This window comes from Cupressus sempervirens, chromosome 10 (genome assembly GCF_028749045.1).
Source record: "Cupressus sempervirens isolate cs-2001-9-10 chromosome 10, ASM2874904v1, whole genome shotgun sequence".
NCBI classification, from domain to species: domain Eukaryota; kingdom Viridiplantae; phylum Streptophyta; class Pinopsida; order Cupressales; family Cupressaceae; genus Cupressus; species Cupressus sempervirens.
The window spans coordinates 860,893,667-860,911,195 of NC_143127.1; the positions used below are offsets into that span (position 1 = coordinate 860,893,667).

The 17,529-nt window shown below is 34.3% G+C and overlaps 3 protein-coding genes across 4 annotated transcripts in view; all 3 read left to right on the top strand.

Annotated features, from left to right (window-relative positions):
• Window positions 1–17,529, top strand: part of LOC149536733 (integrator complex subunit) — a 111,637-nt gene that overhangs the window by 90,592 nt on the left and 3,516 nt on the right. The gene's annotated exons all lie outside the window — the stretch shown is intronic.
• LOC149536734 (uncharacterized) lies at window positions 3,069–4,701 on the top strand. Its single transcript, XM_089803194.1, has 3 exons — window positions 3,069–3,208; window positions 3,464–4,226; window positions 4,355–4,701. Exons 2-3 carry the CDS (start codon window positions 3,487–3,489, stop codon window positions 4,692–4,694), a joined length of 1,080 nt encoding a protein of 359 aa, XP_089659320.1. The 5' UTR covers window positions 3,069–3,208; window positions 3,464–3,486; the 3' UTR covers window positions 4,695–4,701.
• LOC149536735 (uncharacterized) lies at window positions 5,072–6,686 on the top strand. The gene is made up of 4 exons (XM_089803195.1): window positions 5,072–5,193; window positions 5,291–5,514; window positions 5,625–5,812; window positions 5,909–6,686. Exons 2-4 carry the CDS (start codon window positions 5,291–5,293, stop codon window positions 6,520–6,522), a joined length of 1,026 nt encoding a protein of 341 aa, XP_089659321.1. The 5' UTR covers window positions 5,072–5,193; the 3' UTR covers window positions 6,523–6,686.

The following is a 17,529-nucleotide window of genomic DNA, read 5'->3' on the forward strand; positions in this document are numbered from 1 at the left end:
AGGCTAGAGGATGGTTCGAGTTTATTTTCATTTTGCATGAGTCTATGTAAAATTGGAGTTGGTCCATGCATACTGTAAACCAATTCCAGAATTGAATACAAAAAGTTACAGTTGTTGGTCTATTGTGTTATATTTCTGATAGAGATGAATAATGAGTTGTATGTGTTAAAGTAACTAAGATTGTTTCTGCAAATGTAGAATCATGGCCATTGTAATTGATGATCTTCAAATGCATACTTGAATCTCATATATAAATATGAGAGGAGACATGTCTCTTCAAGATACATGAAGAGACATGTCTCTATAGTTAATCGCCATTTAGTTAATAAATAACTATATGTATAACTCACCTTTATATATATATATATATTATATATAAGATACTTATCTTAAGAATAATTTATCATCAATGAGGTAGCTCTGATAAAATCAATCCGACAAAGGCTATAACAAAGTCATGTCCCGTAGAGACGTGGTGGTGAAACAATTACATTCAAGAACTCCATAACGTAGGTCTCTTCTGATCATAAGAGCCCAATTAGCTAAATAAAGTAATTTATGAATACATAGACGTCTACACACACACACTTATCAATAATATGAGACATAAAACAATGTTCATATAAACCATGAATACAAATACTCAATGTAATGAGTATATCACTTTGACTGATGTTATACTTCAACACTCCCTCTTAGCAAGGGAGAAGTGACAAAAACATTTTATGAGATATCAGTATGAAGGATATCTGTACACAACATATTATCTAACTTTAACACTCTAAAATAGTGACTTGTCAAATAACTACAATCACAATGTTATAAACACTATCATAACATATATTATAATCTCTAATTGTCCGAAACAATATCTAGAGTAATCAGAATGCATTCGTCATCAATGATCTCTAATTGTCTAAAACAATATCTAGAATTTTCATAACAGGCCTATCATTCGCAAGATCGTCATCTTACAAAAATTACCTTCTATCTGTTCATTATCATGGTGTCTAGCAAAATCTAGCCCAAAGAACCATGATAACAGGTCTACCATTTATAAGATCGTCATCTTATAATGATTACCTTTTGTTCAAATATGTCATGAAAGATCGTCACCTTTCATTGCATATCATATGTGTGATAATAACCACCATGAACCCAGTGATAGGGTAGTAAAAAAGGTTCTCACCTCATATTTTTCTCTCATAGAAGAGAGTGCATTATAAAGAATTTCTCTTAGAACTTCTCCTCATAGAGAAGATATCATCCACAAAGGATTGCATCTCAAAATTTCTCCCTCTGAACATTGATCCTAGAAAGTCAAGTCCTCTAGTTACTTCCTCAAAAACTCTCTTTACCCAATGAGGCTTGTCAAACTCATTACTCCCTCATGATATACATAGGAGTAGGCCCATCATCATCATGCAGTCACCCACATGTATTTGTAGACTCCCTTCGAGTAAAAATCTTCTAAGCTCCTGCTTTATCATTGAAGAAGTGTCCTAATCCCTCTTAATGTTGAAGACTCATAATCTTAATCATCAAAGTTGTTTTTTTCAAGAGCCTCATTGTATCCATCTTAATCATCAAGGTCTTTGGAACTACTTTACACATGCCACCAAATATTTGGTAGCGTATGTAAAGTACCAATCTTCTTTTCCCGTAAAAATATCCTCAAACATAAAGGAAAAGATCAAAGCAAATAACCCTTAAATAGTATGTATAGAATTACAAAATAAATGAATAGATAAATGTAAAAAATACAAGTACTTATCTGCCCATGAGGGTCATGGAATATCTCTTTTTCTAAGGATGGTTCAAGTGAGAATGAAACAATGCCTATTATTCCCCCCCACAATGTAAGATTCCCACTCTTATATTGTTTGAACACTTTTACATCACATCAAATTTAATGACTTTTTTCTTAGTTTCAACTTTCTCTTTTCATCCTTTGAAGCTCCAAACATTTATCAAGCTTAATAGTAGATGTTAATACAAACTCGTCCACAATATGCCAATATCTTGATTGAGTATGATTTGTGCCACTTGAATGACTCTACAACTCATACGTCAAGTTTCATTTATCAAAGAAAGACTCATAGATAGTTTAATTAAAGTCACAATTTTCTTATAATGTACACAAGGGGCAAGCCCATTCACATAGTTGCATGAATTTCAGCCCTCTTGACTTTTACAATTTATCGACCACTGAAGATTCCATCACAACATTGGTTTACTCCCTCTGAATCAATATGATTGATATCACTGACGGTTGATGGAACCATATCCTCTATATACTCCCTCTAATGAATGTGTCAGAATTCCTCTTAACATAAATCTTCTAAGCTTCTAAAATAAACTTCCCTTTGACAAAGTGTTAGACTCTCTCTAAATCTGATATTAATCCTCCTTTTCCTGCAAGAACATTCTCGGAGGGAAAGATCAACGCAAATGCCCATATAGAAATACAAGTAAGCGAGATATTACAAAGATTAGCTAAATAAAATACTCACGGATAATAAATTCTCATTTGTACAAATAAGAATATCAATATTAGTTACAATGTTAGTAATTTAACTCATAACCATTACTACCAACAACATAAAGGATTATAACATCTCTCTTTATTATTCAATAATAGAATGTAACAACCAGATTTCCCGGGTCTAAATTAACATCTAACATAAGCATAGAATTCAGTTATAACTTTGATTTCATTGGAAGGCAAATACATCATTCATGTTCATGTGAAGAAGATTTACCGTTAAAATCAGTTAAACAAAATTTCTTATCTTATTACTTGAAATACCATTAAATGAAATAACTTCAGAAATTGAAATCACATACCTCGGAAAAATTGAGACTAAAAATCATCTAAGTATGCTTCTGCAACCATAGATGGAAAACTCGCCGAGTACTCGGCGAGTTTTTAACCAGTTAACTCGCCGAGTAATCGGCGAGTACTCGGCGAAAACTCGGCGAGTTTTTCCTTAAAACTCGCGATTTACTGGTGAACGCGGCCTGTGACGGATTTAAGTGGCAGTGAGTGTTTTTTCTCATTCTTTCTTGTATTTGCATTGTTTAGAACCTTGAGGAGTGAAGAGAAGAAGGTTTGGAGGCATTCTTGGCTGATTGCAAGTGATTCAAGGCGGATTTGAGTGGATTGTAGAGGATTCTAACCGATTTTAGAAGACAAATTTCTTTCCAGGTATGTTCATCTTATCATAGTTTGAAAACTTTTTATAGTTTTATAACAAATGTTCTTTTGTTTTTGTTGTTTTTTGTAAATGTTTTCAAATCATTTAAAATCATTTTGGATCATTTGAAACCCTAGCTTCTAAGGATATGGTTGAAGTTTGTTGTTTGCTAAGGATATGGTTCAAGTTTGAAGTTTGAATCATTTGAAACCCTAGCTTCTAAGTTCTAACTTTGTTTATTCATTTCTCTATATATTTATGTGTAGGGCAGCGGTCAACCATTAAAAAAATGACAAACCCACAAGAAGAGTGGCCACAAACACCATGCCCATCTGGATATATAGGCACTCGGCCTAAAAATGCAAGAGATAAGGCATGGCGGTATGCCTATGAAGCTCCAAATCCAAATGATATTGGGAAGGTGATATGCATTCCCTGTGAGAGAATTATTTCTAGAGGCATAAACCGCCTCAAATACCACCTTGCAGGCATAAAGAAACATGACTCAAATCCTTGTCTCAAGGTAACTGATGAAGAAAAAAGATTCATCCATGCCCTACTTGCAGCTGCTGAAGAGAAAAAATTGAATAGGGAGAGGGCAAAAATAGCTATGAGGGCAGCCATAGCTGAATCTGAAGGAGCTCCTTTTGATATGCAAGAGGAAGAAGAAGCACTTGAGAACATACCAGGATTTCTTCGTGGTCCACGGATCCGCAAACAAAATTTCTCTTTTACCGGTTCCACTTCTTCTACATCTCCTACTTCTTCATCATCAGCATCCAGATCCCCATCAGGGATAGGTGGTTATTTTGTGCCTAGGAACACACCTGGAGCACAGCCATCATTAGAGGGCACTGCATGGTTTAAGGAGGTGCATGAGCAAACTGATATTGCAGCAGCTGATTTTTGGTTTTTCAACAATATCTCAATGAATGCTGCTGATAGTCCCTATTGGGTCAATATGGTGAATGCAATGACAATATCAGGCAAAGGGTACAAGCCGCCTAATCGCAAGGATATGAGTGGAAGGTTAGTATTTTACTATTTAGTAATTGTAAATAATTGAGATTCACTTTAGTTCATTGTTATATTTTAAATCTTAATTGCTATAACTTATTTCCTAATTTTTTACTAACACTTACACTTAAATTTTGTAGGTTGCTTGACAAAGCGGTTGGTAGGGCAAGATTGTTGATAGAAGACCAAAAGAAAGAGTGGAAGAAGTATGGCTGCACCATTTTATCTGATGGGTGGACAGATGGAAGAAGTAGAACCATTATTAACTTCTTGATTGCTTGCAAAGATGATGTGGTGTTTTGGAAATCTGTCGATGCCTCCAACAAAGTGAAAAATGCAGCCACATTGGCTTTAATGTTGGAGAATGTTGTCATGGAGGTGGGAATAGAGAATGTGGTGCAAATAATCACAGATAATGCAGCAACGTATGTGGCAGCAGGTAGATTTAATTTTTTATATTTGAATCAATATGAATCATGAATGTAATGCTATGGTATTATTCAATTTAGATTTGATGTAATTTGTAAATACTAAATATGGAAAGTTTGTTACTGATTATTGATTTTTTGCTAATCTTTTAGGTAGAATCCTCCAAGAGAGGCATCCCACACTTTTTTGGTCACCTTGTGCAACACATGTCCTTGACCTTCTTTTGGAGGACATAGGAAAACTTGATTGGGTGAGTCCAGTTGTGGAAGATGCTAGGCGAGTCACGAAATATATCTATAATCACCCATGGGTTCTCAGTTTGATGAGAAAAGCCACTAAAGGCAAAGATTTGATGAGACCTGCTATGACAAGGTTTGCAACGGTCTTCTTGACGTTGCAAAGTATTCTTGACCACATATTGGCTTTGAAGCAAATGTTTGTGTGTGCTGATTGGGTTGCTTCACCTTACTCAAAGAAGCCCTAAGGAGAAGTTGTGGCACGAATAGTCTTTGATGATAGCTTTTTTGCAAAGGCTAAGGAGATTGTGGAGGTAACTTCATTATATTTTTAGTGTATTCAAGTTTCATTTTCAATTCATAACTTACTATGTTATTAACTAATTTGTATTTTTCAAATTTCAAATGTAGATGTCTCTGCCCCTGGTTCTAGTCTTGCGCACATGTGATGGGCAGCAATCCCCAATGGGAGGTCTTTATGAGGCCATGGATAGGGCGAAAGAGGCTGTTAGAAGTTACTATCACAGGGACAGTCTCAGATTTGACCCCATTTGGGAAATAATTGATAGGAGGTGGAACAATATGCTCCACCAACCTATTCATGTAGCAGGCTACTTCCTCAATCCCAAATTCAGGTACTATGATAATTGATTGTCCTTGAAGTTGGGATTTTAATAAGTCTTTATTTTACTTTACTTTTTAAGGTTGTGTAGTAAGACTTGATATCATTTTCTATTTGTTTTAGGGCTGATGATTCCTACTCAGATCCTAATGGAGAGGTCATGGAAGGTCTCTCTAAATGCATTGAGAGAATGATATCAAGTGAAGAGGAGAGAGATCTTATTGTGACCGAACAACAAATCTATGTGGAATCAAGGGGTCCTTTGTTCTCTTCTATGCTAGCAAAGAGAGCAAGATCTACTCAAGCACCAGGTAAAGCGTCAAACTTTAAAACTTTTGCTAATTGATAAGTTGTGCTTCTGATTTTGTTTTTTATTGCTTTATAACTTTTTAAATTTTGTTTTGCAGATGCTTGGTGGGCAAGTTGGGGTGGCAATACCCCCAATTTAAGGAAATTTGCTCTCAGAGTCCTATCCCAACCTTGTAGCTCATCCCATTGTGAGCGCAATTGGAGCTTATTTGAGTCCATCCATACAAAGAAAAGAAACAGAATGACTCAAAAACGGCTTAATGACCTTGTTTATGTGCACTATAATCTTAAGTTGCGCATAAAAAAGTCACAGCTCTTAGAACTACCTGGTCCGCTTGATCTAGATGAGATAGATCCTTATTCTGATTGGACAGCACAGGAGCCAAGTCCATTGTTTACACCAGATGAGATCGCTGATTTGGAGAGGCAGGCCATGGAGGGGGAGGCTGACACTGATTTTCAGTTCACTATGGATGACATTGAGGATGAGGACGAGGATGATGATGATTCAGGCGAGGATCAGGCATTACCATTAGGAGGAGATGCATCCTCTTCTAGGACACCGAGCCAGTCAGTAGGGACGTCGAGCGAGGGGGCACAGCCACAGAGTTCACAGTCACGCAGCTCACGCCCTATCCCAGTGCGGGGCACTTCTTCTAGGACTAGACCCCCTCGCTTTCTTGCTAGTGCAAGTGGAAAGAGGAAGATGTGATTGACATTGTATTGATGTATTTAGACTTTTAGTATTTACTTCTAGTTTGACAGATTGAAACTATTTAGTAATTTACTATTTTGCTTCCTACCATGAGCATTCTGCATGAGAATGCAATTTTGTATGCATTATGCATTTATATATATCTAAACTTTGTTTCTTTCTTTTGTATTGTCTTTAATTAACTTATTAGATGCATCTTCTCATTAAATTTTGCAAAATAAATGTATTTTTAATTAAATTTCAGCGGTTTTTTAGGTTCCCGAGTTTTTTTTTTAAATCGCTGAGTTTTTCTCGATTAAACTTTTGGGGGGCTTGGCGAGTTTTTGCATTTGGCGAGTTTTCCAACTATGTCTGCAACCACCTGAGTTAGTCCACCAATACACTATAACAATTTCTCAAATCGACCGCTATCTCAAAAATCATTTGATGAATACTACTAAATACCAATATAACTTAAATTAGGGCATCACATATCATCTTACCAATTAGGGCATCAATTACCATCGGTTTATTTAGGGCTTCTAGTACGGCTTACCACTTAGGGCTTCTGTGACCACGGATTCAATTTAGGGCTTCCGCGACAACAGATTTTAACTAGGGTTTCCGCGACGACGGATTCAATTTAGGGCTTCCGCAATCACAGATTCAACTAGAGTTTTCGATACCACGGATTCAGTTAAGGCTTCCAATACCACCATATCAAGTAAGGTTCTAGCTATCGCACAATCAATTAGGGCTTCAGATTTCTTTTCCTTCCGATTTCTTATCTGTGACAATTTCTCAAGATTAGATAATTACTTATATTCAATATTCATTTATATGAAGTAAAATGATGATAACAATGAAATACTTCAATTTATTCTTACCTTCTCATAATAAAAAATGATAATACTTGTTTCTAATAAATGATTGATTTCATGGCTCATCTCTGTTTGACGCACATTCAACATCTTGAAAGGGGTGAAACATTGTCAGGGGCTTAACCACCCAACCTCGGACCACAACATATCCCCACATGATCTCTAATGAGAAAGGCCCTCCCTACTCGAAATTGACAAGGAACATCATTCCATCCACTGGGCATCATGATATATAACACACCATACGACTCGGCAGTAGGAGATCATCATAACAGAAATGTGCATGAGCTAATATATATTAGTTTGTTTATGTATGAAAGTATAGGTTACTAATTTCATTCTTGTATTTTCTTTTACAAATTCATCTACACCTCCTCACCATAATTCCAACCATTAAGCAAGTGACTTCTTGGTGTCTGAACATTTATCTTTATTTGTATAGCTTGCACCTTCATCACCTCATTCTGGCATTTGGCCGGGTGATTTCCTTGATGTTTTCATTATTGTTATCAGATATTTATCATATCTCCAAATGGATAGAAATAAAGTTTCATGATGAACTTCAAAGACCGTTCATAAAGATTGTCATTCTTGAATGTAATTTATCTTTTGAGACATTCGACTAAAAACAAAATTATTTCCTTGGATAGGAAGATCATATCTATTTCTGGCACATAAAAAGTAGAGGCAGACTCTAAAGAAGATTTCAACTGGTCTGAAACATATTGAAGGCGGCATGCTCAAAACAAAATTTGGAACATGGAATTCCTAAATAGAATAACTCACAGCCGGCTTTGTTTAAACATAGTAAATAAGAAAAGAAAGAAAGAAACACATCTCCTTACATGACACACTGTTCTACAATCGAAAAAGCTCCCTCTTAATTCAAGTCATCTCCTTTTCCACGGAACTGCACTTGTTTTTGGGATGCAAGAATAAATGCAGTGGGTTGTTGTTGACATTGTAGCAGAGCAGGGAAGTATTCAAAGAGAAAAATTGTAAAGAAAAGACGCTGGAAACTAGCATGGGTGCTGGTATATGATAAGGCTAAACATAGAATCACGGGTTGCCAAGAAAAGAAGGACGATGATGGATACAAATGCAGGATGCCGGAAACAGGATGAGGCTCAGCGTTATGGAAGGTGTACTCCTAGTATTTTCCCCCTGGAATTCGAGAGGCACATCAAAATACAAACTTGACCATGGCTCTAAAAAATTGAAACTGAGTCTACTTGCATAGGTTACGACAGACTTGAAGATAGTTCGGTGGTCATTTCCACATGCTATTACAAACGACTTGCAGATTAACCCTTACTTTCATCTTTTCAATAAATTAAAAGTATGGAATACACAGATTGTGTTAAAAAGCTTACGTGACTCTATCACCAAACCTTGCGGAGAGTGTTGTGCTTGAAGAAGTCGCCTAACTTGCTGTGAGACCTGCGGATGTTAAAACTAAATTGGTTAGAGGCAAAGCAGAATCGATTCAGGGTTAATTAATTATACTATCGAGCTGAGATCAGTCTCTACGATGGTATCCCTTAATAACTCGATTGCCAAAGGATATAGAAAATCGAGGAAGAGGTGTATCGGAATGAATGCCGATAGACCTTGATAAAGATTTAAGCCTGACCCTACGGCTACCTACAGTTACAAGAACCATACAAATTCCAAAACCAATCGAATTTGAAAAAGGAAAAGAATAAAGGAAGAAAAATAAGTTGAAAAGAGATATTATAAAAACTCAATAATTATAATTTCAACATTACTAAATATCATTCTAATAAATTATTTAAGTATAATGATGCCAATTCATTTTTAATATTTAAAAGCACAAATTTAAATATTTACAATTAAAATCTTGAAGATACGTTTTATAAATAATTTAATTATTTTAATTAAAATATTTATTAAACAACTCAATTATTATAATTAATCTATTTATTAAAATAACTCATGCGATTCTACAAATGTATTCAGTTCCACGTTGCTAGGTCCTCTATCTGTCTGCCCAATGATGGTGATGCCCTGCCTAATTCTTTTCTGACAATGCTTCCACCCATTCGGCATGCTTCCTGCAAGAATTTTCTTCGTAATTAAATTATAAATTATATAATCATAACAGTTAACCTTTCATCTCAATTCCTTGAATTCACGATTAACGATCAACTAACATGTCATCTTCACTTGAAATCATAACGACTAACTATCTTACCATTATGCCAGATTATATCAAATTAAACTGCCAACAGACTTCATGTGAACTTCAACGTCTATATTTCAAGCTATAGGTCAAAAATTGGGATGTAACATAGAATAATAGAATTAAGATAGCAAAATACTTAATTTCCATATATATGATTTTTCCCTTGTAAAATACTCTATCGTTCTAGGAATGATACTTTAGATAAGGATTGTCTTTATAAGGAGGATTTGTGGCATCATGTGGTCTACTTTCTCACTCTTTTGCATCCTTGTCGAGCACTTTTTATGATAAGTTTCATGCATGGTTTCCTTTTTCTACAACTGTTTGTTCTATTGATGAACATCTAATTTCTAATAAATTAGCATTCATAATGAATGTTCTCCACCAAGAATAATTGGACCATGTTATGACATTGACAATAAATGCCCTCCACCAAGACGAACTTGGATCATATTATGACATTCTCAAGGAATGTCCTCCACCAAGACTTACTTTTAATTATTTATTATACCATTCAATGTCCTATTACATAATAAGATTTGTACCATTGCTCATCATGTCATTATAACAAAAGAACTTATTATATAATTTCTTGATTTCATTATATATCATATATTTGTTAGTTTTATAAATGAACTAATTCCAAATATACCACATATACATACCATTACTTGACACCTTTAATATTGTTCAGGACCTGCCTTTCTTATGGCAACGTGGTTACTCTGGCCAGGACTGTCTAATTTATGTACTCTCTTGATGGGATCAGGTTTATATAATGGATCGTCCTTCATTCTGTTACTTGGTGCATGTGCGGGGGTGTTTACTATCCCATCAATGTGATGTCCAATGTCTTGATGATGTGGTAGTCTATGCAATGACCTAATCACATGGCAAAGTTTAATTTTGTGTTGGGATGTTTCTGTAAGCAAGTAGGGTAGAATGGTGTACCCAATGTCCCCATGTAATTGTGACTCAGACCCCTTATGGATAGTTCTTGCTTTATCTACAAATGCCATGTGAAGAAATCTTAATTCTTCCTCGCTATTATTATTTGTTTTCAGTTTGCATAATTCCGAAGGCCACACCACCTCTATCTTAATCCCCTATCTGGCAATTTCCTTGTGGGGTACCAATGTGAAGATTGTCGACAATTGCAATCCTTTTTCCCATAACTTCTAATATTCTGTTAGTGGATTTAATTATTATGTAGCATAATAGTAACAAGATTTAATAACCCTCAAACCCCTTATCAACATCGTCAAACAGTTTTCACGGCATCCACCTCAATCTTTAATTGAATATGCTCCCAAACACAAATAATTACTTCATTTGTAATATCTTCAGCACAACGATTCTCGCCAAACTTTGTTCAGAAATAATTGATGGTTCGTGTTGCTCTCCAACAGCAAGCATGTAACTGTGGTAATACATTAATTCCACCATCCTCTCTGTGTTTGCTTGTGTTGAACAGATTTAACTATCTATTCTGATCAAATTCTAAATGGTTCCCTTTACACTTATCGAACCCTCTTTTGAGTGTCTGCCAATCCATATCTTCTTTCAAATCTCTGATGATCTTTCCGCTGACTAGATTCTACTATGAATTTTTCTTTGTGATGGTTGCTTATATTATGTTTGACTTGTCCTGCTTCTATCCTCAACTATATCTGTTTCGGACTTATGTCCTATGCTGTCTGAATTCTTCTCCATGCCAGTCGATAGTTATATTTTCTTCCTTCCTGTTCGATGCGCAGACCCAGTTATCCTGTTATCAAATGTTCCATTTATTGTTGGAATCCTTAACACCATTGCATTATGTCCATCATTATTTGAGGTCAAAGATCTCACTGAATATGCTACGTGTAGTCCAATGTATTTGTGGCTGTTAAGAGAACCATATTGTGTATGCCTTATACATATGCAATTGGCTCTGATACCATGTTAAAGTAACTAAGATCGTTTCTGCAAATGTAGAATAATGGCCATTGTAATTGATGATCTTCAAATGCATACTTGAATCTCATATAAATATGAGAGGAGACATGTCTCTATAGTTAATCACCATTTAGTTAATAAATAACTATATGTATAACTCACCTTCAAACATATATATAACATTAATATATTAACCATATATGTAATATAATATTATATTATTATATAATAATATAATAATGTATAATATATTACATATATGATATATAATGCATAATATATATAATATATATTATATATATAAGATACTTATCTTAAGAATAATTTATCATCAATGAGGTAGCTCTGATAAAATCAATTCGATAGAGGCTACAACAAAGTCATGTCCCGTAGAGACATGTGGTGGTGAAACAATTACATTCAAGAACTTCATAACACAATAGTCTCTTCTAATCATAAGAGCCCAATTAGCTAAGTAATATATATATGTGTGTGTGTGTGTGTGTGTGTGTGTGTGTGTGTGTGTGTGTGAGACATAAAACAATGTTCATATAAACTATGGATACAAATACTCAATGTAATGAGTATATCACTTCGATTGATGGTATACTTCAACAATATACAGTTCAAAGAAATGAATACAGATATTGAGAGTTGATTTCATTCCAAGTATTGTGTCTTTCCTTGTCTCTGTTTTGTTCTTTGAGATTTGATAGCAAAGTTTATCAGATTTCAGTTGTAATTCACTCTGAATTATATTTCAATTTGTTTTTGCTAATAATCTAATGGATTATGCAAATGCTTGATGAAAGTAGAAAGAACACTATGGTTTTAAGTAAAAATATGATAAGTATGAGATCTGGAAATGAATATAGATAAATCTTTGCACAAAGTGTTAAGATGAGATCCAGAAGTAGGTGTGTGATCTTTGTTAGTCATAGCCCAATGGATAAGGCATTGGCCATCCTTATGAATTAAAATGAATGGAATGTTTTGCATAATGCAAAATATTATAATCAATCAATCTTTTACAATTCTGATATCCAAGTGTGAAATGTCAGCCTGTACTTGATTCATGGTGTCTAGGGTTTGATAAAATAACTAATTATCATCTCTTTATGACCGTTTGAATTAAAAGAAAGTAGGCTCAATAATCTATTGTTACTAGAGTTCATGTTGAGAATCTTGATTTGAAAGTGGATAAAGTTGAATTTTTGAGGTAAACCCGTTTGAATCTTGTAGAGTTCAAAGTGGAGAAGACTCTGATGTCTTGTTAGTTGGTCCTTTTATTTTGATTTTGCAGAATGCTCACAATTGTTTTTAGCTAATTCCTAGGTTTTTTGGCATCATAAAAGGTAGTTTTAAATTCTGTCATGCCCAAAATACGAGGGCAAAAACACAAATTTTTTTTTTTAAAGATAAAAATAACTAGGTTCACTAGGGTTTAAGAGTTGATTCGCAAAATTAGTTTTACTACGTTCATCTTAAGTTTATAATCATGAGAAGAAATAAAACGATAAATTTATACTCTCGTTATAAAATTGATATTGACATTTTTTTCGTCACTACATAATTTTTACAATATATATATTTAAAATTATTGAATGACAATTTTAATGAGTACGGGTCTAATTAAATGGAAATCTCTTAATCGAGAACCAACTTTAAGAAATATCACATCTAGACATATACCTAATTATACTTTATTTAACTTGATTTAATTAAATCTAAATTTAACAATTACTAACAACTTCTCTATTAATGCTAACTTAAAAAAAACAAGGTCATAGCTAACACTAAGCACACTAAAACTTTTAAAAATATTAATTAAATATACTATTTAATTTAAAACTAATTTCCAAATTACTTTACAATCTAAACACCTATAATGAATACTATTGTATAATTCAAGAATCTTAAATTTAAAAAAACTTACACAAATAAAACATACTAACACTAATATATTAACAAAAATCTAAATCAACTACATACTTAATACTAAAACTAACTTAAATTAGATATAAACTAACTAAGATTAATACAAACTAACTAAATTTAAAATAATCTAACTATATTTAATAAAACTTAACTAAAATTTAAACTAAAACTAAATAATACAACTCACTAACTTAAAAAAAAAACTTTAATAAAAATAAACTAACATTAACTAAATCTTAAACTATCCTAACAACTAAACCCCCTTACCCATCTAATCCTACCTCCCCCCCCCCCCTCCACACATCACATCCTTCACCAATCCATGCGCTTCCCAAACTGCGCGCTGCCCCAGACTGATTGTACTCACGTCAGTCTTGTACCCCCTCCCCACCATGCGTGAGCAGGCCTAGGTTGGGCGCTCAAGGGGATGGTTTAAAGTGTTTGCCTTTTTTTGAAAAAAAAAACTTTAATGTGTTGACTATAAACTAGCTTCCCTCCCATCAACCTGCCATCCACCAAACCCATTAAATTAAACTTATATTATATTTTGTTTTCTTGGTCAATAAGCCTGCACCAAAGGGAATGGGAGAAGAATTAATGACAAAAAGTTTTATGGGTAGATTCTAGGATATTTAGGGTAGTATAACTTATTTTAATTTTTTAATTTTTTTGTTGTTGAATTTTGTTTTATAACAAATGATTTTTTTATTTTTTTTTAAAAGGCATCCTTGAAGAATATTCTCTGTTGCACCAAGGGATTAAAGTCTTTCCCCATATAAAATCCAGAGAGTATTTTGCTCTTGGGGGGAATTTTTTTTTTTCTAAGTCCTTATTTTTCTAAGTATAGATTTTCAAATTGACTAAATTGCTAAGGGGATTAAATTTTTTTTATTAATCTAATAGGACTTGTTACAATCTAAATAAACCAAGAATTTGAATGATCCATTTTAACAACAATGCAAGATTGTTTTTTTTTTTTTCAATAATCACGAAAATGAATTTACGATCATAACATAATTTTCATCTCAACATATATGAAAATTGAATTTTGCGTAATTGAACATCATCATCATTTCATCTTATTTTTTATATACATCCATGTAACCGAAAAATACAAAAATCTCATGAGAAGCGATATTATCCAATCACTATTTTATTGACAACCTGATTCAAGGCTCCGCCGGGAAAGAACCAGGAAGAAAACTCGGCGTCATTGCCATTACAACAAAGTTTTTAAATACAATTTACATAGGATTCCAATCCCGAAATTACAACAATCAAATTAAATTTCTTTCGTGACCCTTATCAAGGGATCCATATCATTTTCTGCAATACATTGCTAAGATCGTGGAGGGAACAAAATTTGACCAGGTGACAAACAAACATAACAAGGAGACAAAAACAAACATTCATATCCATACTAGGTTTTCACAACAGGATTCAACATTGAATCAAAATTAGGGAAAGGTGGATTTTTCCAACAGGAGATGTCAGACACAACACCAAAATAGGTGCCCAATCGGGGCTATAACTCAAGAACTTTCGTTCTTCCATTCTTACATACCAAAACTCATACGAGGTTTGTGCTGACAGGTAGGGGCCCATAACACCCTACCCTCTCTCCCTCTTCTCGTCCTGAGAAGAGACTCTACACTGTTGGAGTTCAACTGAATACCTTTCCCATAATTGACCACTTCTGCCCTATCCAAGGGTGAGTAATGCCAAAACACCCATACAAGAAAACTTCGAAGTTCAAACAAAAACATGAAAGAAAAGCATTCAAGAAACATGGTTTCAATCCTTCCCAAGCATACCCAACATACATACAAGCATACCATTAAACAACACAATAGCATATGCATGAAACAAGCATGAAACATCATGAGAAATATGAACAAGGAGATGAAGAACTCTTACCTTCACAAAGAGGTTATGGTAAAATGAACAATTTGAGAAGAGCTTTTTCCTTCCTTGCTTGCCTTCAATCTTACAAGACTTCTCTCTAAAAGTAGAGATTGGGTAACAATTAAAACTACTTCAAAAAAGGCCTCTAAATAAGATCCAAACTCAACCACCAAAAAGGGCAATAACTTTCCCCACTCACCTAAAAATCTAGAAGTTTCTAACTCAACCAAACCTAAGGTTAACCTCTAAGTGGAGTTGTGGTTATTCAACTCATGGTAACATCTTTCAATTTTCGTACAAAGGCAAAAATAGACTTTTTGAGTGACCTCAAAAGTCAACAAAAGGGGCTTAGGGGGGTGGAAAATGCCCCCAACCCATACCCATACCCCTTGGGTATAAAGATTTCATGTCTTAAGGCCTTAGGAATAGATTTGGGACCAAACAAATGCTAGGAATATTTAGGACTATCTAACAAACTCCAAAATGCAGATCAAGCACTAATCCGGATTAGGGGTAACTAAACTCGATTAAGAAACAAATTAGCGAAAAGGTCACTAACTTAGTCCGACTTAGGTCCAAAGGTTACACAGTTAACCCTAACTAGCATGCTGGAATGCATATGCAAATTCACGAGTGTCAAGTGACACTATAAGAACACGGTTACGAAACATTAACATTTATTGATCACGGAAAGATACATTCATACATCTCACAATACAATTAAGTTAAGAACAACAAGGTTTCCACGAATGGCACATAGGGATCAGTTCCGTTCCTTCGTCAGGTTTCTCGGCTAAAATATCCTGCACACTCATTGCACACATCAGTAGTCCCATAAAATCACGTACACATGTATATACGTATCAGGAAATCACATAAATTAAAACATACATATTTCAAATCAATTAGGGTTTCCTTTCGTCGTACTCATATTCTTAATCATTAAAATCTCTTAATCAAAGTGTTAATCCTGCATTTACTTACTTCGCTAACATACATGCTCATAAAGCATTAAATGACGAACTCAAATATCTGAAAGTAAACATCACACAACATGAAATAATATAATATGTTCAAAGCACCAGGTAGTGTCTTGACATCTCGAGTCGTGAGTATCAAAATAATAATGTATTACTATGCTACGATGGGTCGGGGCGAGGCCTCACAAATTCTGTCAAATCAGGAGCCAACAACATCCATCCTACAAATTTCTTCATGTTAGACAACACTCTTTAAACGACACAGACTATTCTTAGAGGAAAATGATAGCAGTCAAAACTGCTGGATTGGAAGAATATAGGCCAATAATGGAGCTCGATGCCCAGGTTCGTACACAGCCAGCAATACATATGAGCTCCACCCTTAAAGATGAACCAAGTAACTTATTGTAGTTTGGCACCATGAATTTTAAGCATTATCTTGATTTGTTGAATCAACCCAGGAAACGTCACATCAACACTGTTCTCATGCATCTTCTCAGCCATGCTTCCACACAGAAATATTCCTCTGCACTATCATCTGAAATCTGAAAAAAAAGTAGGCCCAATGAAATATGGGAATGAGGACATAGGTGCCCAAATATATCAGATTTTATGCATTTCAAAAATATTAATCATGGCTCTGATACCATATTAAGGAAATAGGATTAGTAATAATATATTAATGTTTTTTTATATATATAGTCTCAATCTTTTATGTTTTCTCCTTTTAATAGAGCTGATTCAATATGCTTCTGCAGATTTTTTTTTATGCATATATATATGTGTGTGTGTGTGTGTGTAAAACTCAAGTACATGTTACGTATATAGTTTAAAACTAATAATCATAATAGTTTAGATCTTGATCAAATCTGACTGACTGAAGCTACAACATTAACAGAATCAGGCAGAAAATAAATTTTCTTTCACTGTCCAACGAACAAACTGACTTTTGAGTCATCAATCCTTAAGAAAATTGCAGGTAGATGTGAATCTAAGTCTTCGTGATGTATCCTGAATTGCAGACTGAAATTATGCTCCACCAAAAATCACCGAAGAGTATATCAGACGTCTGTCTGAAATAATTCTCAGTAAATATTGCCTGCAACCAATCTTTGGTAAAACTTTTGTAACTTCTCCGAATCAAGTCAGAAACACATGCAATGGCAAAAATAACATG

Excerpts from the sequence above, each read along its gene's own strand:
- LOC149536735 (XM_089803195.1), top strand. The coding sequence starts at position 5,291 with ATGTCTCTGCCCCTGGTTCTAGTCTTGCGCACATGTGATGGGCAGCAA. Across the intron at positions 5,515-5,624 it reads TTCCTCAATCCCAAATTCAG|GGCTGATGATTCCTACTCAG; the intron begins GTACTATGATAA and ends TATTTGTTTTAG. Across the intron at positions 5,813-5,908 it reads AAGATCTACTCAAGCACCAG|ATGCTTGGTGGGCAAGTTGG; the intron begins GTAAAGCGTCAA and ends TTTGTTTTGCAG.
- LOC149536734 (XM_089803194.1), top strand. The coding sequence starts at position 3,487 with ATGACAAACCCACAAGAAGAGTGGCCACAAACACCATGCCCATCTGGA. Across the intron at positions 4,227-4,354 it reads CGCAAGGATATGAGTGGAAG|GTTGCTTGACAAAGCGGTTG; the intron begins GTTAGTATTTTA and ends TAAATTTTGTAG.